The sequence below is a fragment of the Schistocerca gregaria genome, chromosome 8 (assembly GCF_023897955.1).
Source record: "Schistocerca gregaria isolate iqSchGreg1 chromosome 8, iqSchGreg1.2, whole genome shotgun sequence".
NCBI lineage: Eukaryota > Metazoa > Arthropoda > Insecta > Orthoptera > Acrididae > Schistocerca > Schistocerca gregaria.
Genome location: NC_064927.1, coordinates 78,323,454 through 78,349,657, shown reverse-complemented (window position 1 = coordinate 78,349,657; position 26,204 = coordinate 78,323,454). Strand labels below are relative to the sequence as shown.

Genomic DNA, 26,204 nt, shown 5'->3' with positions numbered 1-26,204 from the left:
TTGCTAGCAGTGTACACAGATACGACAACCGATTATAGTTCTATTATGCCGCTATTGATAAATGGGTTGAACAATCACCACATCCCGCAGTCATTCATTCACAAGCTACAGCGATTGTTTTACGATAGAACCCAGATTATACAAGACACTATGAAACAGTAGAACCAAGGAGAGAGAGCTAAAGATTATAGGAAGACTCAATATTACTGTTTAGTCTTTTTACATCATACTAACATTCAGCACTTCACTGCAGGATGCAGATGGTTTATATATTTATACTTATATCAATAGTTTTCCTGTGTGTCGGCAGCAGATGCATAACACTGTTATGGTGTACAATGATTGGCTGTGTGCGTATATAAAAGACGTAGATTTAACGAAACGACTTTTAAGACTAGGACTATATTCCTGGTCCCGAAGGTGGCAGGAAAATACCTCGCGCGGTGACAGGAGCTCGTTGAGAAGTACATTCAAGAACCATCATTAGCATATATAGTGCACAAATAATACCTTACTGGGATCATGGATGCATCTGTTACAGTTCAGAATAGATTACAAAACTGTGTGTTACCGTGAAGGTATCAGGGCATCTAAATCGACTCCTACTAACTCATGGCTAATGGAAGTAAATGTACTTCCGGCGCAGGTCTAATATTTCGTCACTGTCAAATTCTTCATCGTCAGATTCCTCCTGGAACGATTTCACATCTTAACTGAAAATTCGATAACAGATGAATGTGCTATGTAGGCATGTATTGAATAAAGAAGGAACTACTATTGTCAGAAGAATGTTACTTCGATGCTCCCTCCTTCCGCAAATACGTGGCCACTTCGCAAAATATAGGATGCTTCAGCACGCCGTACGCTCACACCTTACTGAAGCTCAATATCAAGACGTACATTCGTTTCAGCCAAGATACACTGAGTGAAAAGGTTTTAGCTAGCAAACTAGCACCTGGACGATCTTCATGACTGATCTGCGAGGATGGGTCGAAATAAACAGAGGGGGCAGGAAGTGCATTTCTAAATGGCAAGGCTAGTCGCTGAGGCAAATTAAAGTTCCCTGAAGTTGCGTCCACACTCCCTGAAGAACTCGAAGGGATTTAAGACGGATTTAAACACGCAAAACTAGTACACGAAGAAAGAAATCAATTCTATCAGACTCACGTTCAGTAATGTTGCTGTTAAAATGCTACTCCGCCAATGTATTGCCAATATATCGCATTGTAGAAGCAACGCAGGAGATTTCCTGCATAAATAAGAAATAGGAAAATTTCCTATGGGATCAAACTATTGAGGTCATAGGTCCCTAGCGTTACACTTCTTAATCTAACATACACTAACTTAAAATAACTTTCTCTAAGGACACGCGCGTGCGCGCGCGCACGCGCGAGAACACACACACACACACACACACACACACACACACACACCTATGCAGCGCAGCTAAGAAATAGGACCATCACATTATGGCTCAAGATGCACAATAGAATAAAGATAAATGAAAAAGTAGGCAAGCTAGTCAGGAAAGCTCTTTACACCGCTGCAGCGAAATACGATAAAGTGCCAGCTGACAATGTTCTTCACAGCATAAGAATTATAATCAGTGCCAGATAGAGTGAAAATCTACAACAGTTTGTGGCATTGAAGAAAGTGGTAGCTAATCTCCCATCACGTACTAAGTACCAAAATGGTAGATGCAGTAGAAACATTGCATTGAGGTGTCAAAAGATGTGGGGTACCTCCCAATATCGTGTCCTTTTGCCCAGCATAGGGCAGCGGCTCGACATGGCAAGGTCTCAACAGGTCGTTGAAAGGCTCCTGCAGAAATATTGAACCATGATGCCTCCACGGCCGTCAGTAACAGCGAAAAGTGTTGCCGGTATAGAATGTTGTGAACGAACTGGCATCTATGTCTCAAATTGTATGTGGGACTCATGTAGGATGCTCAAATACTCCAAAATGGGCCACAAAGTGATAGGTTAGAAGAACAGTAACATGGCACAATAGCATAAACACAAATTCCATCGTTTTCAGAGAATATGAAGTCCATGAATGCCTGCAGATGGTCTCACAGTAGCCGGAAATAACTGTTTCCCGCCAATGACCGGTTCAGTAGGATCAGAGAACCTAGTTCAGTCCATATAAATACAGCTCACACCAATAAGTAGCCACCACCATCTTGTACAGTGCCTTAATGACAAGCTGGGCACATGGCTTCGTTGGGCCTGCGCATCACTCTAATCCTACCATCACCTCTTACCAGCTGAAATCGGGACTCATCTGACCAGCTCGCGCATTTTCAGTCTTTTTAGGGTCCAACCGATATGGTCACAAGACCAGGGGAGGCACTGCAGGCGATGCCGTGGTGCTGGCAGAGGCACACACGTCGGTCGTCTGCTGTCATAGCGCGTTATCGTCAAATTTAGCCGCAGTGTCTTAACAAATAGGTTCGTAGTACGTCCAACATTTCTAAAGTTATTTCAGGTAACGTTCCTTGTTTGTTAGCATTTACAACTCTACGCAAACGCCTCTGCTCTCGAACTTTAAGAAAGGCCATCGGTCACAGTGTGATCTGTGGTGAGAGGTAATGCCCGATATCTGGCATTCTTCGCATTCTCTTGACACTATGGATATCGGAATACTGGATTTCCGAAAAGGAATGTCCTATGTGTCTAGCTCCAAAGACCCTTCCGCATTCGAAGTCTTAATTCACCTCGTGCAGCCATAATCACGTCGGAAACTTTTTCACATGAATCACCTGAGTACAAATAATAGCTTCACCAATGCACTGCCTTGTGTACGTAATAGGGTACCCGTGGTCTAGGGGTAGCGTCTTTGATTCATAATCAAAACTACTTCGGGTTCGATCCCCACCACTGCCTAAATTTTGATAAATAATCAGCATTGGCGGCCGAAGACTTCCGGCAAAAGAAGCCAGCGTCATTCTGCCAACGGCCTTGTCAAAAAGGGAGGAGGAGCGGATAGAGGTTTAGGGCACTCTTGTCCCAGAGGTGGGAAATTGCCCCTAAAGGCGGGAGAATCAGCAATGATCAACGACATGAGGATGCAGAAGGCAAAGGAAACCACTGCAGTGAAGACACGTAACGTGTATCCACAGGACATGTGGCCTGTAGTTGAAGAAGTGTCATGATCTCTCCATTGGCAAAAGATCCCGGAATAGTCCCCCATTCGGATCTCTGGGAGGGGACTGCCAAAGGGGAGGTTACCATGAGAATAAGATTGAATAATCAACGAAAGGATAATGTTATACGAGTCAGGGAGTGGAGTGTCAGAAGCTTCAACGTGGTAGCGGAAACTAGAAAATCGGAAAAGGGAAATGCAAAGGCTCAATCTAGATATAGTTGGGGTCAGTGAAGTGAAGTGGAAGGAAGACAAGGATTTCTGGTCAGATGAGTATCAGGTAATATCAACAGCAGCAGAAAATGGTATAACAGGTGTCGGATTCGTTATGAATAGGAAGGTAGGGCAGAGGGTCTGTTACTGTGAACAGTTCAGTGACCGGGTTGTTCTAATCAGAATCGACAGCAGACCAACACCGACAACAATGGTTCAGGTATACATGCCGACGTCGTAAGCTGAAGATGAACAGAGAGAGAAAGTGTATGAGGATACTGAAAGGGTAGTGCAGTATGTAAAGGGGGACGAAAATCTAATAGTAATGGGCGACTGGAATGCAGCTGTAGGGGAAGGAGTGGTAGAAAAGGTTACAGGAGAATATGGGCTTGGGACAAGGAATGAAAGAGGAGAAAGACTAATTGAGTTCTGTAACAAGTTTCAGCTAGTAATAGCGAATACCCTGTTCGAGAATCACAGGAGGAAGTTTTAACACCATAGCTATTACTCCACTGATTTATTTTGCGTGTTTTACTTAATGTTACATCGTTGATCTTCTGTAAATGTGTGTTTGAATCGATAATATAAAATTGTATACTCCTTTCTTTGTACAAACTTTGATGTCGTGATTTGATTCTATGCAAAGTAGCGTATCTGTCATTTAATTTCTTTGTTCCATTTGGAGGGAACAAAACTTACTGTATATAATTGGAATTTTGTGTGAATAATTTTTGTAGAAATGTCAAAATGCGCAAATATTCTGTTTTATTGAATGAATTTGGTTGCTGTTATGTGAACTGCTGATCCTCACTTAGGGTTCTTAGTTAGTTTGTATGTAAAAGGAGTAGTGGTTCCCCTCGGGAACGAAACTGTAGCGTGCGCAAATTGTAGTTGGTCCATGTAGAAAAGCCGGGACGAGCCACCAGTCGGGACGAGCCACCAAAGTGTGCACTGCCATGTAAATGTTGCATATTGTGCTGGTCCCGAGAGAGGTTTTTCTGCCACTTTCCAATGCCTCGAATGCCTCGGATGGATGGATGGATGGATGGATGGATGGATAAATAGCTGGAACTATTCTGGAATTTGTATCTATTATCGCCACCAAGAAATGACTGAGTCCAGCAATTCTACCTGTAATTCCACCTACCGACATGCAATCGCCACCACATTGCGCAATCACTGTAATGGAGCACTATAGCAATGTACAGTAAAGGATCAGTTTAATGGATGTCTTAGTGTGCTCAAATATAAGGTATTTTACAACTGAATTTATATACCTGCCTTGATTTTTCTCCTTATCATAACACCTCTCAGGTTCCTCTCCGTTTCAACTAAAGTGATTTCCGAGTGTCCTTACTGGAAGAACATTAAAGCCTAGTGTTTTTCTAATTAATGCCTCTTGAACATAGTTAAAGTGCGGGTTAATGTGGCAAGGGAGTGAGTTACAGTTAATGATACTTGCCGAAAATTTTCCTAGTAAAACTGCTTATTAATGTATTGTTGCCAACTTCAAATTGAAAGTTCTTAAGACTGAGGCTTATAAAGTTTTGCTTCGTAAATGATGTCATTACTGCCTGTTGTATATCACAGAAGGTGAGTTAGTATCTTACATGTATGTTAATTTTGTCTCTTAATGTAGTGAGCGTGGAAAACTGCAGTATGAAACGTTATATACTCATGGTGGCTAAGTGTTTCTCTCTCTTATGTAATGGAAGTGCATAAGAGTAGTATACCAGGATCAACAGTTTGTCTATTGTGTTAATGCTCGGTAACAAGTAACGGAAAGACCATTAATTATGAAAACCATAATTTCTTTATTGACATGATAGTGAGAAGCAACCTGTTAGTGGATTCCAATTAACTTTCATTTTAAATAGTAAAGTATTTAACTGAGAGAGACTTAACCTATATCCAACTAATGATTCTGCAGTGAATAGTAATAATAACGTTATAAAGACCATCCAGTTTGTGTAAGCCCTGAAAGTAATGGTGTTTCGGTATCTGTTATAATTTTGCAAATAGTTTGTGCTGCTCCAGTTGTTAGCTTCAATCTTAAAACATACGTATGTGTCAAGAGTTCACTGCACTCGCGTGTGACAAAGTATAGGTTGTGTTTATCCATTAATGTTACTAATAACTATTTTCTTGAACGAGATTGTTAATCGTTCTCTTTCCTAGTTAGGCTGGCGACCGTTTTCTTTACCCGTTAAACGGTGCATATAGGCAAAATTTTGTTTGTTACTATTCAATTATTTCCGTAATTCTGACTTTCACTTCCGATAAGCCACCTCCTTTAGGTACAACACGGTCAACATATCAACATTCCCCCCAGAGGGTAACACTGCTCTGTTGCGTTGTACCATAAATGGTTTAATAAAATAGTTTTATTTCACAACCTGCTTCCAGCTTTCAGGTTATGGTGCAGCAGTAGCCGACGGTAGTGTTATACGTGGCGCCGCGTGGCAAGACGTTGTTCAGTTTGCACATACAGACGAAAAAAAAATGTAAGTAGTTAGCATTTTACAAACAGAGTGAACATAAAACGTCCAGCGGCACCAACCTGTCCCTTATTTGACAGAACGGATACTGAAAGTTCAGTTTCATTGAAAATAAAAGGTATCAGTACTTAAAGCTAAAATGGACAGGAAACTAGAAATAAATCTAGACACGCGAGAACAGGATGAAATCAAGAGCAGTTCAGGCAGCACACCAACAGATGGCAATACGCCCGAGTTAAATTACGTACATTATGACGCGGAGGTAAATGAACAGATAGACGCTATGAGCGTCGCTCGTACAAAGCAAGACAATGTAGGCGATGTTGTCTAAGACAGTGGCTATGCTGATGAATCGAGGGATATGGTGCAGTGGTAGCAGATGGTAGTGTTATAAGGTATACTTGGAAAAGGCCGGGAGATACGGGAAGTTTTCAATTAGATTACATCATGGTCAGACAGAGATTCCGAAATCAGATACTGGATTGTAAGGTGCACCCAGGAGCAGATATAGACTCAGATCACAATATAGTAGTGATGAAGAGCAGGCTGAATTCAAGACATTAGTCAGGAAGAATCAATACGCAAAGAAGTGGGATACGGACGTTCTAAGGAATGACGAGATACGTTTGAAGTTCTCTAACTCTATAGATACTGCAATAAGGAATAGCGCAGTAGGCAACAATTGAAGAGGAATGGACATCTCTAAAAAGGTCCATCACTGAAGTTGGGAAGGAAAACATAGCTACAAAGAAGATAGCTGCGAAGAAACAATGGGTAACAGAAGAAATTCTTCAGTTGATTGATGAAAGGAGGAAGTACAAACATGGAAATCAGGAATACAGAAATACAAGTTACTGAGGAATGAAATAAATAGGAAGTGCAGGGAAGCTAAGATGAAATGGCTGCAGGAGAAATGTGAAGACATCGAAAAATATAGGATAGAAGGACAGATTCAGCATACAGGAAATTCAAAACAACCTTTGGTGACATTAAAAGCAACGGTGGTAACAGTAAGAGTGCAACGGGAATTCCACTGTTAAATGCAGAGGAGAGAGCAGATAGGTGGAAAGAATACATTGAAAGCCTCTATGAAGGTGAAAATTTGTCTGATGTGATAGAAGAAGAAACAGGAGTCGATTTAGAAGAGATAGGGGATCCAGTATTAGAATCGGAAATTAAAAGAGCTTTAGAGGACTTACGGTCAAATAAGGCAGAAGGAATAGATAACATTCCATCAGAATTTCTAAAATCATTAGGGGAAGTGGCAACAAAACGACTATTCACGTTGGTGTGTAGAATATATGAGTCTGGCGACATACCATCTGACTTTCGGAAAAGCATCATCCACACAATTCCGAAGACGGCAAGAGCTGACAAGTGTGAAAATCATCACACAATCAGCTTAACAGCTCATGCATCGAAGCTGCTTACAAGAATAATGTACAGAAGAATGGAAAAGAAAATTGAGAATGCGCTAGGTGACGATCAGTTTGGCTTTAGGAAAAGTAAAGGGACGAGAGAGGAAATTCTGACGTTACGGCTAATAATGGAAGCAAGGCTAAAGAAAAATCAAGACATTCATAGGATTTGTCGACCTGGAAAAAGCGTTCGACAATATAAAATGGTGCAAGCTGTTCGAGATTCTGAAAAAACTAGGGGGTAAGCTATAGGGAGAGACGGGTCATATACAATATGTACAGGGAATAATAAGAGTGGACGATCAAGAACGAAGTGCTCGTATTAAGAAGGGTGTAAGACAAGGCTGTAGCCTTTCGCCCCTACTCTTCAATCTGTACATCGACGAAGCAATGATGGAAATAAAAGAAAGGTTCAGGAGTGGAATTAAAATACAAGGTGAAAGGATATCAATGATACGATTCGCTGATGACATTGCTATCCTGAGTGAAAGTGAAGAATTAAATGATCTGCTGAACGGAATGAACAGTCTAATGAGTACACAGTATGGTTTGAGAGTAAATCAGAGAAAGACGAAGGTAATGAAAAGTAGTAGAAATGAGAACAGCGAGAAACTTAACATCAGGATTGATGGTCACTAAGTCAATGAAGGAATTCTGCTACCTAGGCAGTAAAATAACCAATGACGGACAGAGCAAGTAGGACATCAAAAGCAGACTCGCTATGGCAAAAAAGGCATTTCTGGCCAAAAGAAGTCTACTAATATCGAATACCGGCCTTAATTTGAGGAAGAAATTTCTGAGCATGTACGTCTGAAGTACAGCATTGTATGGCAGTGAAACATGGATTGTGGGAAAACTGGAACAGAAGAGAATCGGTTGGTTGGTTTGTGGGGGTTAAAGGGACCAGACTACTTAGGTCATCGGTCCCTTGTTCCACGACCATAATAATACACGAAGAAAAGTCCAACAAGCAATAAACACATAACGGAGACGACAAGGGACGACACAGTACAAGAAAGACATAGACGAAGACCAGAGAAAAGAGATTAAAAGACACACTGAGTGCGACGGTCATTGGCCGACCATGAAAATAAAACTGGAAAGGCCAACAACCAAGGGACACATTAAAACACCACAAACTAAAACCCCAGGCCAAAAGCCACAGTCGACACTAAAATAAAATAAAAGGGGACTCTCATATTGAATGATAAAAACCCCCTGCTCGAATAAAACGGAGAACTAAGTCAGCCATAGTAGAGTCATCGGTTAAAAGAGCAGGGAGTGTATCAGGCAGCGCGAACGTCTGCCTGAGGGCAGTTAAAAGTGGGCAGTCGAGTAAGACGTGTACCACGGTCAGGGCCAATCCGCAGCGACAGAGAGGCGGGTCGTCACGGCACAAGAGATACGCGTGCGTGAGCCGGGTATGTCCTATGCGGAGCCGGCAGAGGACGACAGCGTCCTTGCGAGACCCCCGCATGGAGGAGCGCCACACACTGGTTGTCTCCTTGACTGCCCGAAGTTTGTTGGGAGAGGGCAGGGTGCGCCACTCATCACGCCAAGCAGCAAGGACCTTCTGCCGCAATACGGATCGGACGTCACTCTCTAAAAGACCGATCTCCATGGCCGGGGAACTGACCGCCTGTTTTGCCAGTTCGTCAACCCGCTCATTACCCGGGATGCCGACGTGACCCGGGGACCAAACAAAGGTGACAGAGCGGCCGCAACGGACGAGAGTATGGAGGGACTCCTGGATGGCCATCACCAGACGGGAACGAGGGAAACACTGGTCAAGAGCTCGTAAACCGCTCAGGGAGTCACTACAGATGACAAAGGACTCACCTGAGCGGGAGCGGAGAAACTCTAGGGCACGATAGATGGCAACCAACTCGGCAGTGTATACACTGGAGCCAGCTGCCAATGACCGTTGCTCACAATAATCCCGTAGAGTGAGAGCGTAACCAGTGTGACCAGAGACTACCGAACCGTCGGTGTAGGCCACCGCCGCGTTCGGAAACTCGGCCAGGATGGAAAGAAAGCGGCGGCGGAGGGCCTCCGGAGGCACTGAGACCTTCGGACCCTGTGCCAAGTCGAGCCGAAGGCACGGTCGGGGCACACTCCACGGGGGCAGACGGAGATTGGCCCAGAAAACAGGCGGCAGAGGAAAAAAGTCAAGGCCACGGAGAAGGTCCCGGAGGCGAACCGCAATGGGACACCCTGACCGGGGCCGCCTGTCTGGAACATGGACGATCGAGCGCGGGAACAGGAGACGGTAGTTTGGATGCCCTGGCATGCTATAAACGTGCGCGGCATAGGCGGCCAGAAGGCGGTCACGCCGGAACCGCAATGGAGGGACACCAGCCTCCACAAGTATGCTGTCGACGGGGCTTGTCCGGAACGCTCCCGTGGCGAGGCGGATCCCGCAGTGGTGTATGGGATCCAGCAATCGCAACGCCGAAGGCGAGGCAGAACCGTACGCCACACACCCATAATCAAGGCGGGACTGGATCAGCGCTTGATATAGGTGGAGGAGGGTGGACCGGTCGGCACCCCACCTGGTGTGGCTTAAGCAACGGAGAGCGTTTAAGTGCCGCCAGCATGTTTGCTTCAGCTGCCTAATATGGGGCAGCCAAGTCAACCGGGTATCGAACACCAGTCCCAAGAACCGATGCGTCGCGACCACAGCAAGAGGTTCACCGTCAAGGTAAAGGCGCGGCTCAGGGTGAACCGTGCGACGCCGGCAGAAATGCATAACGCAGGTCTTCGCGGCCGAAAACTGGAAGCCGTGCGCTACAGCCCATGACTGCGCCTTGCGGATGGCACCTTGCAGCTGCCGCTCAGCAGCGGCGATGCCACTGGAGCTGTAATATAGGCAGAAGTCGTCCGCATATAAAGAAGCCGCGACGGACGACCCCACCGCCTCAACAAGCCCATTGATGGCAATTAAAAACAGGGACACACTGAGGACAGACCCCTGTGGGACCCCGTTCTCCTGGACCCGGGAGGAACTATGCGACGCAGCTACTTGCACGCGGAAGGAACGATACGAAAGAAAATTCTGAATAAAAATCGGGAGCGGGCCCCTAAGGCCCCACCCATGAAGTGTGGCCAGGATGTGATGGCGCCAAGTCGTATCGTATGCCTTCCGCATGTCGAAGAAGACGGCAACCAGATGTTGGCGGCGCGCAAAGACTGTACGGATGGCAGACTCCAGGGAGACCAGATTATCGACGGCAGAGCGGCCTTTACGGAACCCACCCTGAGACGGAGCCAGAAGGCCCCGAGACTCGAGGAGCCAACTCAACCTCCGGCTCACCATACGTTCCAGCAACTTGCAAGGAACGTTGGTGAGGCTTATGGGGCGATAGCTGTCCACCTCCAGCGGGTTCTTGCCAGGTTTCAATACGGGGAGGACTATGCTTTCCCGCCATTGAGACGGGAAAACACCCTCGACCCAGACGCGATTGAAAAGATCTAGGAGGCGTCGCTGGCAAGTCACTGAGAGGTGTTTCAGCATCTGGCTGTGAATGCGGTCTGGTCCAGGAGCCGTATCAGGGCAAGCAGAAAGTGCGCTCTGGAATTCCCATTCGCTGAAAGGAGCATTGTACGACTCCGCGCGGCGCGTGTGAAAGGAAAGCCTCCGACTTTCCAACCGCTCTTTCCGGGAGCGGAAGGCCAACGGGTAGTTCGTTGACGCGGAACACTGAGCAAAATGCTCTGCCAACCGGTCCGCAATCGTGTCGGAGTCGGTGCACACTGCTCCATTCAGCGAAAGCCCAGGGACAGAGACAGGTGGCCGATAGCCTTGGAGTCGCCGAATCTTGGCCCAAACCTGCGATGCAGAGGTACGGACGCCAATGGTGGAAACATAACGTTCCCAGCACTCCTGATTCCGTTGGCGAATAAGGCGTCGGGCTCGGGCGCGGAACTGTTTAAAAGCAATGAGGGTCTCCAACGACGGGTGCCGCTTATGGCGCTGAAGAGCCCGCCGGCGATCTCGAATCGCCTCTGCGATCTCGGGCGACCACCACGGCACAGTCCTCCGCCGAGGTGCCCCGGATGGACAGGGAATCGCAGATGCCGCCGCAGAAACGATGCTGGTGGTGACCGACTGAACCACCGCATCAATCGGATCAGTGGAAGGAGGTGCGATCACTGCGACAGATGTAAATAAGTCCCAATCAGCCTTATTCAGAGCCCATCTGGAGGGGCGTTCAGAAGAGTGACGCTGTGGCAGTGACTGAAAGATGGGGAAATGGTCACTACCACATAAGTCGTCATGGACCCTCCAGTGGATGGATGGTGAAAGTCCGGGGCTGCAAATAGAAAGGTCAATGGCCGAAAACGAGCCATGGACCGCACTAAAGTGGGTCGCCTCTCCCGTGTTTAAAAGGCAGAGGTCAAGCTGTGACAGAAGAGTCTCGACATCTCTGCCCCGGCCAGTAATCGCGGCGCTACCCCACAAGGGGTTATGGGCGTTAAAGTCGCCCAGCAACACAAAGGGAGGCGGCAGTTGACCTATCAATGCAGCCAACACATGACGAGAGACATCACCATCCGGCGGAAGGTACAAACTGCAGACAGTAATAGGCTGAGGCGTCCACATCCTTACAGCGACAGCCTCTAAGGGTGTATGAAGAGGCACACACTCGCTGTAGATAGAGTTAAGGACGTAGACGCAGACTCCACCAGACACCCTCTCATAAGCTGCCCGGTTCTTATAATAACCCCGATACCCTCGTAGGGCAGGGGTCCGCATTGCCGGAAACCACGTTTCCTGGAGGGCAATGCAGAAGAAAGGGTGACTGCTGACGAGTTGGCGGAGCTCAGCAAGGTGGTGGAAAAAACCGCTGCAGTTCCACTGGAGAATCACATTGTCCATGGGCGAAATAGGCGTGAAGGGACCGAGGAGGCAGATCACGTCACTGGGTCATCTGCTGTCACCGATCGAGGACCAGTACAATCGGCGTCCTTGGCGTCTGAGGGTATGGCGAGATCCAGGTCCTCAGCGGACGCCATGATCTCCACCTCATCCTCAGACGCAGAGCCTGTATGGAGCGGTGGGGCGGATGCCACCGCGCGTTCCTTGGCCTTAGAGGCCTTCTTCTTCTTCGTCTTCTCTCTCTGCTCCTTGGGCTTTACTGACTGGGAGGGCTCCACCGAGTCAGTCTCCGGGACGGAGGAGGAGCGGGAAGCCCTGCGACCAGCCGCTGGCCTGCTTTTCAGCCATTGGCTGACGTCACCCTTCCCAGAGGTGGAAACCTGGGAAGGGAGGGACCCGAGGGATCCCTTGCGAGAGAGAGTCGCCGAAGAAGTCGGACGCTTCTCCGGCTTAGAGTTGGGGACTTGTGTCCCCGATGGTTGGGGGGTCGTTGCTCCTGAGGTAGGTGGTGCAGGAGCAACAGATGGGGAAGTGCCCCCCACCATCAAGGGGGCAGGTGTAGTATTCCGGCTCAGAGTGTTCAGTGGAATCGGTGCAGCAGATGACAAAACTACTGTTTTGGCAGCGGTGGCATAGGAGCTGGTCAGAGCCATAGGATGTAGCCTCTCGTATTTCCGCTTAGCCTCAGTATAGGTCATGCGGTCCAGGGTCTTATATTCCATGATCCTTCGTTCTTTCAGTAGAACCTTGCAGTCTGGCGAGCAAGGGGAATGGTGTTCGCCGCAGTTCACACAGATGGGAGGCGGCGCACATGCAGTATTAGGATGTGAAGGGCGTCCACAATCTCTGCATGTCATGCTGGAAGTACACCGAGATGACATGTGGCCGAACTTCCAGCATTTGAAACACCTCATCGGGGGAGGGATATAGGGCTTCACATCACATCGGTAGACCATCACCTTGACCTTTTCGGGTAGGACGTCACCCTCGAAGGCCAAGATGAAGGCACCGGTGGCTACCTGATTATCCCTCGGACCCCGATGGACGCGCCGGACGAAGTGAACACCCCGCCGTTCTAAATTGGCGCGTAGCTCGTCGTCTGACTGCAAGAGTAGGTCCCTATGGAATATAATGCCCTGGACCATGTTGAGACTCTTATGGGGTGTGATCGTGACGGAAACATCCCCCAACTTGTCACAAGCGAGTAACCGCCGTGACTGTGCAGAGGATGCCGTTTTGATCAATACTGCCCCAGAGCGCATTTTGGACAAGCCCTCCACCTCCCCAAACTTGTCCTCCAAGTGCTCGACAAAAAACTGAGGCTTGGTCGCCATAAACGATTCCCCATCGACTCGTGTACAGACTAAATAGCGAGGTGAATAAGGTTCGCTGCCAACCGTAGCCTTTCGTTCCTCCCATGGTGTGGCCAGGGAGGGGAACGATTGTGGATCATATGCCTGAGCGTTATATTGAGGCCGAGAACGCTTAGAGACTGCTGGCGGCTGGCCGCCAGCAAGAGATGATGTACCACGCTTCATCGCGGGTCATCCGCCCTGATGCCACCTACTCCGACCAAGGGCCCTCCCCACGGGCGCCACCCAGCCTCAGCAACGACCACCTGGTGGGATGGCCATTGCCGGGAGTCCCGATGCCCCAAGGAGACAGGCATCTACTCCTTGGCATACGCGGGGAGTTAACGGCGCAGGCATCAGTAGAGCGATCCCTGTGTTGTCAGGGGGCTACAACTGACAGGGTACATGGCGGCCCCACCACAACGGACTGGCTACCGTGCTGGATTTCAGGTGAAATGTAGTCCATGATCGTCATTGGCGCATAAAGCGACACAGCAGAGCAGACTGCAAAAAACCGCACCCAAGAACAAAGCCACGCCCTAGAGATGGTGAGTGGGCGGGACAGCTATGCGACGACGACCAACCAAGCTAGAGATGGTAATGAGCGATGGACACATTGCACCTTGTAAGGCGCCCTTCCCCAATCAGCTCGCTCTTCGGAAGAATTTAGAAGATGGAGGTCAAACCCGGTAGGGGACCATCACATAAGGCCGAAACGTTTGAGACTCCTTTTAGTCGCCTCTTACGACAGGCAGGAATACCGTGGGCCTATTCTTACCCCCGAACCCACAGGGGGGAGAAGAGAATCGAAGCATCTGAGATGTTGTGCTATAGACGAATGTTGAAATTTAGGTGGACTGATAAGGTAAGGAATGAGGAGGTTCTATGCAGAATCAGAGCGAAGAGAGCGAAGAGAGCGAAGAGAGCAAAGAGAGCGAAGAGAGCGAAGAGAGCGAAGAGAGCGAAGAGAGCGAAGAGAGCGAAGAGAGCGAAGAGAGCGAAGAGAGCGAAGAGAGCGAAGAGAGCGAAGAGAGCGAAGAGAGCGAAGAGAGCGAAGAGAGCGAAGAGAGCGAAGAGAGCGAAGAGAGCGAAGAGAGCGAAGAGAGCGAAGAGAGCGAAGAGAGCGAAGAGAGCGAAGAGAGCGAAGAGAGCGAAGAGAGCGAAGAGAGCGAAGAGAGCGAAGAGAGCGAAGAGAGCGAAGAGAGCGAAGAGAGCGAAGAGAGCGAAGAGAGCGAAGAGAGCGAAGAGAGCGAAGAGAGCGAAGAGAGCGAAGAGAGCGAAGAGAGCGAAGAGAGCGAAGAGAGCGAAGAGAGCGAAGAGAGCGAAGAGAGCGAAGAGAGCGAAGAGAGCGAAGAGAGCGAAGAGAGCGAAGAGAGCGAAGAGAGCGAAGAGAGCGAAGAGAGCGAAGAGAGCGAAGAGAGCGAAGAGAGCGAAAATGTGAAAAACACTGATAAGGAGAACGGACAGGATTATAGGACATCTGCTAAGACATGAGGGAATGACTTCCATGGTACTAGAGGGAGCTGTGAGGGCAAAAACTGTAGAGGAAGACAGAGATTGGAATACGTCAAGCAAGTAACTGAGGACATTGGATGCAAGTGCTACTCTGAGATTGAGAGGTTAGCACAGGAAAGGAACTCGTGGCAGGCCGCATCAAACCACTCAGTAGACTGATGACAAAAAAACTCCATGTATATTACCAGATATGCACTACAGCTCCATTCGATTTCCTTGCAGCCAACCCTTGGCTGATGCCCCAACAAGTTGCACTGTGTAGTGGCGCAACTCACCGCAGGCGAGAGACGGCAGAGTCATCTGGCGGAGGAGCGGTGCAGGCAGCCGTGTGCGGCACATCAGTGGCAGGGGTGCGGCCGCGGTCGCCCTGCGGACTGCTGCCATCTGCAGAGACCGGCGTGCTGCAAGGACAGACAGGCAGGGTGTGGTGAACTATCCTCTTGGGGGCCAGACGGCAGCTAGCTACATGCATCGCTGCTGGGGGTTCGTCTTCACACAAACAACAGAACACACACTGCCAATGACAATAGTGGGTCTGCTAAGGTGAGTAACTCGGGAGAAGCAGTGTGTAAATTGATCAGATCGAGGCAGAGTTCTTCAGACCGGTAGTTTACCTTAACAAACAACAAAAGAAAGTACAAATGAAACGTAGATAGGAAGACTTCGGTTTTGCTAGAGTAATATGAAAATAGAATACACAACAAAAATCACACGGAAATTGCAACAGCAATAACCCTTGAATGTACTTATTGTCTTAATCAAATGTTTCTGGTAGCTCATGTGTTACAGACCAGGCTGTAGGGGGCCCACATGATAGTGAGGCGACAAGCATCCTCCGAACAGAGTGGTGAAGGCAATTGAGGTAAATAAAGTGCACAGAATTTACCAAACCATTGTTTCCCATTCGTGTAATCAACAAATATCAAGTGCGCCTGCTTTTTCACTCAAGAATCGATGTATTTGATTATGTTTTGTTTTGTAACGATTGATATTAATGTCACTCGTTACAACATCGTTGCAGATGTGTTTTACAAGACAAATGTGATGTCTAGACACTGACGTATCTGACAAATAAGCTATGTGAATGGTAAAAGCGACCTGTATGGTAATATAGTTTAAATTTGCTGTGGGGTTGACTGTGGTGACTCACCAAATCATCGCAAAAGTTTGATTTCGGTTGCCACCAAGTGCTACAACCTGACCCTCTTAGATTTTTTTTGAAATGAAGTATGCATATATTACTCATAAATCATGACATTTATTTTTTCGCATTTTTCTGACTAAAAGTTACGGAGTAATGGACCTTCAAAAATTCAAAGACGACAAATTTTTTACTCACAGAACAGTTTTTTTCTTTACAGCTCGTGTTCTAATTAAGCTAGAACAATAAAATTTACTTATTGGAAAGCTCTTTTAAAGAACTTTTATACGATACCAAACATCATTAGTTTAATATATACACACAATTTGTTAAAAACGTTGAATTAACCGTATTTTGAAAAACTATTTTTAAAATTGTCAAAAAAATATGTGAAATATGCATTTTACATCTACATTTTCTAAAAGTTTCAACTTGGGATGAGCATGGGTTCACTATCAAAAGCAATTTTACATTAAGGGTGGTGGTTTAAAAATTCTTAAAAACTAATTTACTTTAGATATTAGGCCGACTTCTCACCAGCTGTATGTTGTAAAATGTGGAAATTAAAAATAACTTATAATTGAAAAAGAACCATGTTTTATGCTTCTGTAATTAATAGATACAAAATGAAAACTTAAAAAATAAGAAACACAGAAAGATGAATACTTGAAATCAGACCTAACTTCCGTTAGTAATTACTATTATTTACAAATAGGCGTCCTATTTGTGCACTTCATATTTCTAACCGATCAGTTTGTTGCACATCAACATTTCTGCACTGGATAACTTCTATGTTCGTCCTACAGCAGTTTGAGGGTTCACGATTGACACTGCATCCCTACTGCTTATGGAATGAACGACTCAGAAATGCGAAAGATTGTGACAGTCCATGTGGATGAAAGAACTGTGATTTCATCCTTCTCCTGATTTTTTTTACGTACACAGATTAACGGCCAGTGTCCATTATAGTCACAAGCAACAGATCCTTTTATGTCTTGGGACAGTATTGTATCACTGTCAGAAAATGTCACTATTTCAATTTTACTATCATACACTTTAGTTATTTTGTCCTTGCTAAAAGAAATTAAAGTGTGAAGTTTTTGTGTCCCTACAATTTTGTAACATTTCTCAAATCTCTCCATAAGTTTCGTATCTTCATTTTTGTGATCTTTGGTAGCATACTTTAAGTTCATTCCTTGTATGTTATCCTTGGCAAACATAAGGTTGTTTTGGTGTCATTATTTGATCACTGTATGGCCATTGCAGAGTTGCTCGCGCTGCAAGTCGTTTAACTGTTCCATCAACACCATCACTAGCTCCCTTCGCATGCAAGATGGCTGAAAAATGCCATTCAGCTTCAGTTTGGAAATCATCTTCATAATGGCCTATTTTTATAGTGAGCTGCTGCTCAATCAGATAACTAATATATTTTTCTTGGTTTTCTACTGAATTTAACTGTCAGGAAGTCCAAGTATGATTGGAACAAATGCACAGCAACAGTGTCATGTGTTATGCATTCGGTTATCATTGCAAGATTTGGGTGCTCGAGTTTGTTCCCATCCTTGCAATAAGCAACAATGGGATGAATCGTTGCTTGCATGTTTGTCCAGTGATAGCCTTGTACTTCGTCCTGGATGACAAAGGAGTAATTCTCAGAGAAGTCACAGATCACTAACACCTCGCCTTTTTTTTAAGTTAATTTCCCAGTTTCTTTTGGAAGGTTCATTGTTTACTAGCTGCAAATGAATGTAGTGTAAGCGATTTTAATTTATCCAAAAACCAATGAATAAAGTTGTCAGATTTTATGATTATTTCTAAAGGTGTCATCAACGGAAACTCATTGCTGGTAAGATACATTATCAATATCATTAGTATTCAACAAATCTTGTAAATATGTCTTAAATGTTTCTGAGCCAGGGCAGAATTCACATTCTCCTAAATGACAAGCAGGTAATTGAAAATCCAATGTGGAGCTCTGAATGGTTGTCTAAAGTTCGCGTAAATTTCTTTGAAATTACTTAAAACTACCCGTATTTGTACTTGCTGTTCTTCTCCGTTATCTCTCAAAAGCACAAAATCTTTTTTTCCGGGCATTGCCCTGCTTATCTCATCATAACGATAGAAGTTTCTAACAAAATCAGTAGTAGTTTGATCAAAAGTCTTGCCAGGTTTTGAGTTTGGTGGAGACAAAATTCCCTTGGCCAAATCTTACTCGTAATTTGTTACGTTAAATTCATCTTGAAGCTTCTTAACACTTCAGCTTTTAGGTAAAATGATAAGAATTTCCATCTTATTACTTCGAGATGTACATGTACGAAATTTATCTTTTAGCTGACTGATTATCTCAGATTCTGCATGATCATGTACCCATTTTTTGGAAGGAAGCAATAATACCTTTGTTTGAATTGTTGAAGTTAATTAGTTTTTCCTTAGGATATTTTGCTTCACACAGCCGTTTCATCTTAACTGGCGATTCACCAATGGACTGTAAAGAACCATTCAATCTTTCTAAGGCCTCACTTGCTGAAACGTCTGTTACTTTCACATAAAACCATTTCACTTTCTTGTTTCACAACAGAATACAGTAGATCATCATTTTATGTGCTATACATATCAGTAATTTCTACTCGTGCAATTTTTTACGGCAGTTGTTTCACACTTTTTGATTTAAAGTTAAGAAAAGTTTTCTTGCTATCATCCATTGTGAAACAGGCCATAAGTTTTTCTTGTTGTTATTGTGGCCCTTTTTATTAAATGAATTACAGCACATAGCTGAAATTCTAGACATTTTATATTTATCAAGTAAACAAACTAATTTAAAAAAAAATGTTTTTGAAGTTTAATGTCCAGCTTTCTATATTCAATACTACACAACATTACTTCTCTATTCTTTCACTTCCTGTAAAAAAATTTCATTATGTTAATAGTATGCAAACATTAACTGGTTGTAGGCATACAAACTTACAGACTCTTGTGAGGTTTGTACGAAAGTATCTTTATGCTAGATTAAAAACACATTTCAGAGTTAATCACAATTTCACTACAGCTGTATCACAACTAAAGAATGTGTGGGTCGCTCAACAATGGGTGAAAATTGCTGACAATATATCCAGAGATAAAATACTGAATAGATTCCAGATAGTAAAACCAAAGAATCATTCATATATAATCTATAAAATGAGATATATCTTCCTTTTTTTCTTTTTTTCCCATGGATTTACAGGTATTAAAATGAACATTTAGCACTAAGGTTTAATAAGCGGTTATTTGATTCAAAAGTACAATTTGTGCACCATGTAACAAAACCAAACACTAATATTTTCATGTGTAGCAAAATAATAGAAATTCACCTATCTGAGACTGATTTAGGAGAATCGTGGCAAACATAAAATTGCTTCTGATAGTGAAATGTAGATGTGATGTGTTTCTTTCACATTTTTCTGAGATTTTTAAAAATACAGTTTTTCAAAATTCTATAAAATCATCAATTTGGGGGGCGAGTGGTGGGGGCACATGAGAGTGTATACCTGTCCTTTTCCCCCCATAAGGTAATCTTTCTGCTCCCGGGATTGGAATAACTCCTTACTCTGTCCCTTAAAACCCACATCCTTTCGACTTTCCCTCTCCTTCCCTCTTTCCTGATGAAGCAAGCATTAGTTGCTAAAGCTTTAATTTTGTGTGTATCAACCTGCCAGCACTTTCGTTTGCTAAGTCACATCATCTTTATTTTTAGATATATTTTTCCCACGTGGAATTTTCCCTCTATATATATATATATATATATATATATATATATATATATATATATATATAAGAGGATGTAGCCGTGGTCTATGGGTAGCGTCTTTGATTCATAATCAAAACTACTTCGGTCCCGGGTTCGATCCCTGCCACTGCCTCAATTTTGATAAATAATCAGCATTGGTGGCCGAAGACTTCCGGCAAAAGAAGCAAGCCTCATTCTGCCAACAGCCTTGTCAAAGAGGGCGGAGGGGCGGATAGAGGTTCAGGGCACTCTTGTCCTAGAGGTGGGAAATTGCCCCTAAAGGCGGAAGAATCAGCAATCATCAATGACATGAGGATGCAGAAGGCAATGGAAACCACTGCATTAAAGACACGTAACGTGTATCCACAGGACATGTGGCCTGTAGTTGAAGAAGTGTCATGATCTCTCCATTGGCAAAAGATCCCGGAATAGTCCCCCATTCGGATCTCTGGGAGGGGACTGCCAAAGGGGAGGTTACCATGAGAATAAGATTGAATAATCAACGAAAGGATAATGTTATACGAGTCAGGGAGTGGAGTGTCAGAAGCTTCAACGTGGTAGGGGAAACTAGAAAATCGGAAAAGGGAAATGCAAAGGCTCAATCTAGATATAGTAGGGGTCAGTGAAGTGAAGTGGAAGGAAGACCAGGATTTCTGGTCAGATGAGTATCAGGTAATATCAACAGCAGCAGAAAATGGTATAACAGGTGTCGGATTCGTTAAGAATAGGAAGGTAGGGCAGAGGGTCTGTTACTGTGAACAGTTCATTGACCGGGTTATTCTGATCAGAATCGGCAGCAGACCAACACCGACAACAATGGTTCAGGTATACATGCCGACGTCGTAAGCTGAAGATGAACAGAGAGAGAAAGTGTATGAGGATACTGAAAGGGTAGTACAGTATGTAAAGGGGGACGAAAATCTAATAGTAATGGGCGACTGGAATGCAGCTGTAGGGGAAGGAGTGGTAGAAAAGTTTACAGGAGAATATGGGCTTGGGACAAGGAATGAAAGAGGAGAAAGACTAATTGAGTTCTGTAACAAGTTTCAGCTAGTAATAGCGAATACCCTGTTCAAGAATCACAAGCGGAGGAGGTATACTTGGAAAAGGCCGGGAAATACGGGAAGATTTCAATCACCTTACACCATGGTCAGACAGAGATTCCGAAATCAGATACTGGATTGTAAGGCATAACCAGGAGCAGATATAGACGCAGATCACAATATAGTAGTGATTAAGAGTAGGCTGAAGTTCAAGACATTAGTCAGAAAGAATCAATACGCAAAGAAGTGGGATACTGAAATTCTAAGGAATGACGAGATACGTTTGAAGTTCTCCAACTCTTCAGATACTGCAATAAGGAATAGCGCAGTAGGCAACACAATTGAAGAGGAATGGACATCTCTAAAAAGGGCCATCACAGAAGTTGGGAAGGAAAACATAGGTACAAAGAAGGTACCTGCGAAGAAACCATGGGTTACAGAAGAAATACTTCAGTTGATTGATGAAAGGAGGAAGTACAAACATGGAAATCAAGAATACAGAAATACAAGTCACTGAGGAATGAAATAAATAGGAAGTGCAGGGAAGCTAAGATGAAATGGCTGCAGGAGAAATGTGAAGACATCGAAAAATATAGGATAGAAGGACAGATTCAGCATACAGGAAATTCAAAACAACCTTTGGTGACATTAAAAAAACAGCAACGGTGGTAACATTAAGAGTGCAATGGGAATTCCTCTGTTAAATGCAGAGGAGAGAGCAGATAGGTGGAAAGAATACATTGAAAGCCTCAATGAGGGTGAAGATTTGTCTGATGTGATAGAAGAAACAGGAGTCGATTTAGAAGAGATAGGGAATCCAGTATTAGAATCGGAATTTAAAAGAGCTTTGGAGGACGTACGGTCAAATAAGACAGAAGGGATAGATAACATTGCATCAGAATTTCTAAAATCATAAGGGGAAGTGGCAACAAAACGACTATTCACGTTGGTGTGTAGAATATATGAGTCTGGCGACATACCATCTGACTTTCGGAAAAGCATCATCCACACAATTCCGAAGACGGCAAGAGCTGACAAGTGTGAAAATCATCACACAATCAGCTTAACAGCTCATGCATCGAAGCTGCTTACAAGAATAATATACAGAAGAATGGAAAAGAAAATTGAGAATGCGCTAGGTGACGATCAGTTTGGCTTTAGGAAAAGTAAAGGGACGAGAGAGGAAATTCTGACGTTACGGCTAATAATGGAAGCAAGGCTAAAGAAAAATCAAGACACATTCATAGGATTTGTCGACCTGGAAAAAGCGTTCGACAATATAAAATGGTGCAAGCTGTTCGAGATTCTGAAAAAACTAGGGGGTAAGCTATAGGGAGAGACGGGTCATATACAATATGTACAGGGAATAATAAGAGTGGACGATCAAGAACGAAGTGCTCGTATTAAGAAGGGTGTAAGACAAGGCTGTAGCCTTTCGCCCCTACTCTTCAATCTGTACATCGAGGAATCAATGATGGAAATAAAAGAAAGGTTCAGGAGTGGAATTAAAATACAAGGTGAAAGGATATCAATAATACGATTCGCTGATGGCATTGCTATCCTGAGTGAAAGTGAAGAATTAAATGATCTGCTGAACGGAATGAACAGTCTAATGAGTACACAGTATGGTCTGAGAGTAAATCGGAGAAAGACGAAGGTAATGAGAAGCAGTAGAAATGAAAACAGCGAGAACCTTAACATCAGGATTGATGGTCATGGAGTCGATGAAGTTAAGGAATTCTGCTACCTAGGCAGTAAAATAACCAATGACGGACAGAGCAAGTAGGACATCAAAAGCAGACTCGCTATGGCAAAAAAGGCATTTCTGGCCAAAAGAAGTCTACTAATACCAAATACCGGCCTTAATTTGAGGAAGAAATTTCTGAGGATGTACGTCTGGAGTACAGCATTGCATGGCAGTGAAACATGGACTGTGGGAAAACTGGAACAGAAGAGAATCGAAGCATTTGAGATGTGGTGCTATAGACGAATGTTGAAAATTAGGTGGACTGATAAGGTAAGGAATGAAGAGGTTCTACGCAGAATCGGAGAGGAAAGTAATATGTGGAAAACACTGATCAGGAGAAGGGACAGGATGATAGGACGAACTTCTTTACTAGAGTAGTCTTTTCGTGTTTCGAATGGGAACAACACACTTCTTAGGGCCTATAATACTGCCTATTATACTAACTCAAGTACTTCGACTGGGGAAAGTAAAGGAACTGTGTTATGTAAACTATGCTTGTATTACATACATCTACCAAGGAAGCTAATGAGGGATAAGCAACATGCACATTCGTAGTAGTGATGTGGGAGAAGTGGTTACACTGGCCATTATCTCTACATCTAACTTACGGTGTTGTAACATCGGAAATAACGTAGTTGCTTGCCTGCTTGAGCCATGCTACAGCCTGCTACGGAGTAGCTAGTATTGGGCGACATACTTGCTCCTCATCTTCATATTCCCTGTATGGTTGGTTGTTGTGATGTTTAAGGGGGTCTAAACATCTAAGGTCATCAGTCCCCCATTCCAAAAACAGGCGTGACGAAAAGTTATGGAGCAGGTACAAGCCCAAGGGGGAGGAGACTCCCCCCAATTACTGAAAGAACACAGATGTGGCAGCGAACACTACAGACAAGAAGAGTACAGATGAACACCGGACAGAAAAACAGAAGAAAAGAAGAGGGATGGAGACTGGTTGATTGACCATGAGAACAAAAAAGGGAAAGAGTCAACCATCCAAATACACACTAAAATCATAATGTTACTTAAAAACCGTCTTAATTGCAAATATTTTTATTCATATGACCGGTTTCGGTTTATTCAGAACCATCTTCAGATCTGATATTTCAGTTACAGGCGTAACCCGTCCAAATCCAGCAGTTTTCACATGCTACGTGACGTAGCATTATAATTTCACAGATTGCTGTTGTCCCATAAGACATTATGTCTGTTTTTGCAAAACACACTAAAATCTGCAACCAATTATGAGAGACTCGAGGACAAGGGACACAGAAAGGGAAAGGTGCAGGACCGCCCTAAATGGAACCATAAAAACGACTACCATGGATAAAATTTAAAACGTCGTCAGCCATGGAGGCATTGTCGCATAACACCAAACGCAATGTGCCCGGGAGATTAATAGACCACCGGAGGGTGTGCAGTCGGGGACACTCCAACAAAATGTGAAAGACCGTCAGCCGGGACCCACACTGACACAGGGGGAGATCCTCCTGACGCAAAAGATGTCCATGTGTCAGGTAGGTATGGCCGATGCAGAGCCGACACAGGACGACAAAGTCCCTGTGAGAAAGCCGCAGGAAGGACTGCCACACATTGGTGGACTCCTTAACAGCCCACAGTTTATTCGGCTATGTCAGGCTACGCCACTCATCATGCCACATCCCAAGCACCTTACAGCGCAACACCAGCTGCAGATCACGAGCCAGGAGGCCAATCTCCAAAGCGGGGGCGTCGATCATCCCTTTGGCCAGCCTGTCGACGCGTTCGTTCCCGCGATGCCAACGTGACCTGGCGTCTAAACAAAGACCACCGAACGACCAGAGCGAGTAATGGCAAAAACAGACTCCTGAATAAAGGATACCAGAGGAGAAGAGGTGTAGCAGCGGTCGATAGCCTGGAGGCTGCTCAGGGAGTCACTACAGATGACGATATACGTACCTGAGCAGGAACGCATATGCTCCAGAGCACCTAATATGGCCACCAGCTCTGCAGTAGAAATACTGCAGCCAGCCGGCAAAGAGCGCTGTTCGACATGGGCAGCGTGAGCAACAGTGTAGGCAGTACGACCATCAACCAGGGAACCATCAGTATAGACAGGCGCAGAGCCTGAAAATGAGGCGAGGAGTGCAAGAAAACGGCGACGGAGGGCCACAGACAGAACCGAGTCCTTGGGTCCCTGAGTCAAGTCCAGACGGACGGACGGCCAGGGCATACACCTTGGAGGTGTGGGTGCACGGACCTGGAAGGGAGGCAGAAGAGGGAATGACCCAAGTTCCGACAGCAGGGACTGGACGCGGACAGCAATGGAAAGCCCAGACCTACGTCGCCGTTCGGGCAGAGGGAGGACCATGACGGAAAAGCAGGCGATGATTGGGATGGCCCAGCGAACAATGCACGTGGACAGCATAGTCGGCGAGCAGTCGGTGGCGGTGAATCCGCAGCAGGGGAACCCCAGCCGCCACCAGTAGACTATCCACGGGGCTCGTACGGAAAGCGCCAGTTGCAAGCTGAACCCCAGTGTTGTATGGGGTCCAACAACGTCAACACTGAGGGTGATGCAGACCCATAGGCCAGGCTCCCATAATCAAGCCTGGAGTGCACAAGCGCTCTGTACAATCGCAACAGCATGCAGCGATCTGCACCCCAAGAAGCATGGCTCAGGCAGCGGAGGGCGTTGAGGTGCCGCCAGCACTTTTGCTTCAGCTGAGTAATGAGGAATCCATGTGAGCCGGGCATCAAAGACGAGTCCTAAGAAGCGGCTAGTGTCCACCAAGTAAGTGACCGTCGAGGTCAAGTTCAGGATGTGGGTGGATTGGTTGGTTGAGTGTGGGATTGAAGGGACCAGACTGCTAAGGTCATCGGTCCCTTGTTCCACGATAAAATCACACGAAATAATAACTGTCAGTCGTTAAAAACGGAGAACTGAGACAAGGGACGACACAATACAAGAAAGACAGACAAAGACCAGACAAACGGAACTAAAATCACACCGAGTGATAAGGTGGTTGGCCGACCATGAAAATAAGGAAAAGTCAACCACCAAATGACATTAAAACCCACAGTTTAAAACCACAGGCCAAAGGCCCAAGTCAATACAGGAAATAAAAGGACAAACACTTAAATCATATGATAAAAACCCCCTGCCCGAATAAAACAACATGAGGTCCGCCATAGCAACGTCATCACATAAAAGGGCAGGGAGGGTATCAGGCAGCGCAAACGTCTGCCTGAGTCCTGTTAAAAGCGGGCAGTCCACCAAAATGTGGACCACCGTCAGAGCTGCCCCGCAGCGACATAGCGGTGGGTCCTCCCGGCGCAACAAATGGCCGTGCGTCAGCCACGTGTGGCCAACGTGCAGCCGGCAGAGGACGACGGAGTCCTTCCGAGAGGCCCGCATGGAGGAGCGCCACACACCGGTCGTCTCCTTCACCACCCGAAGTTTGTTGGGCGTGGGCAGGGTGCGCCACTCGTCACCCCAGGCACCAAGCACT

The 26,204-nt window shown here is 45.4% G+C and overlaps 1 protein-coding gene across 2 annotated transcripts in view; it reads right to left on the bottom strand.

Moving 5' to 3' along the window:
- Positions 1 to 26,204, bottom strand: part of LOC126284329 (ankyrin repeat domain-containing protein 6-like) — a 147,054-nt gene that overhangs the window by 3,987 nt on the left and 116,863 nt on the right. For both annotated transcript variants that reach the window (XM_049983176.1, XM_049983175.1), the window contains exon 3: positions 15,295 to 15,420. In XM_049983176.1, the coding sequence (XP_049839133.1) occupies positions 15,295 to 15,420 (126 nt within the window). The remainder of the gene's footprint in view (positions 1 to 15,294; positions 15,421 to 26,204) is intronic.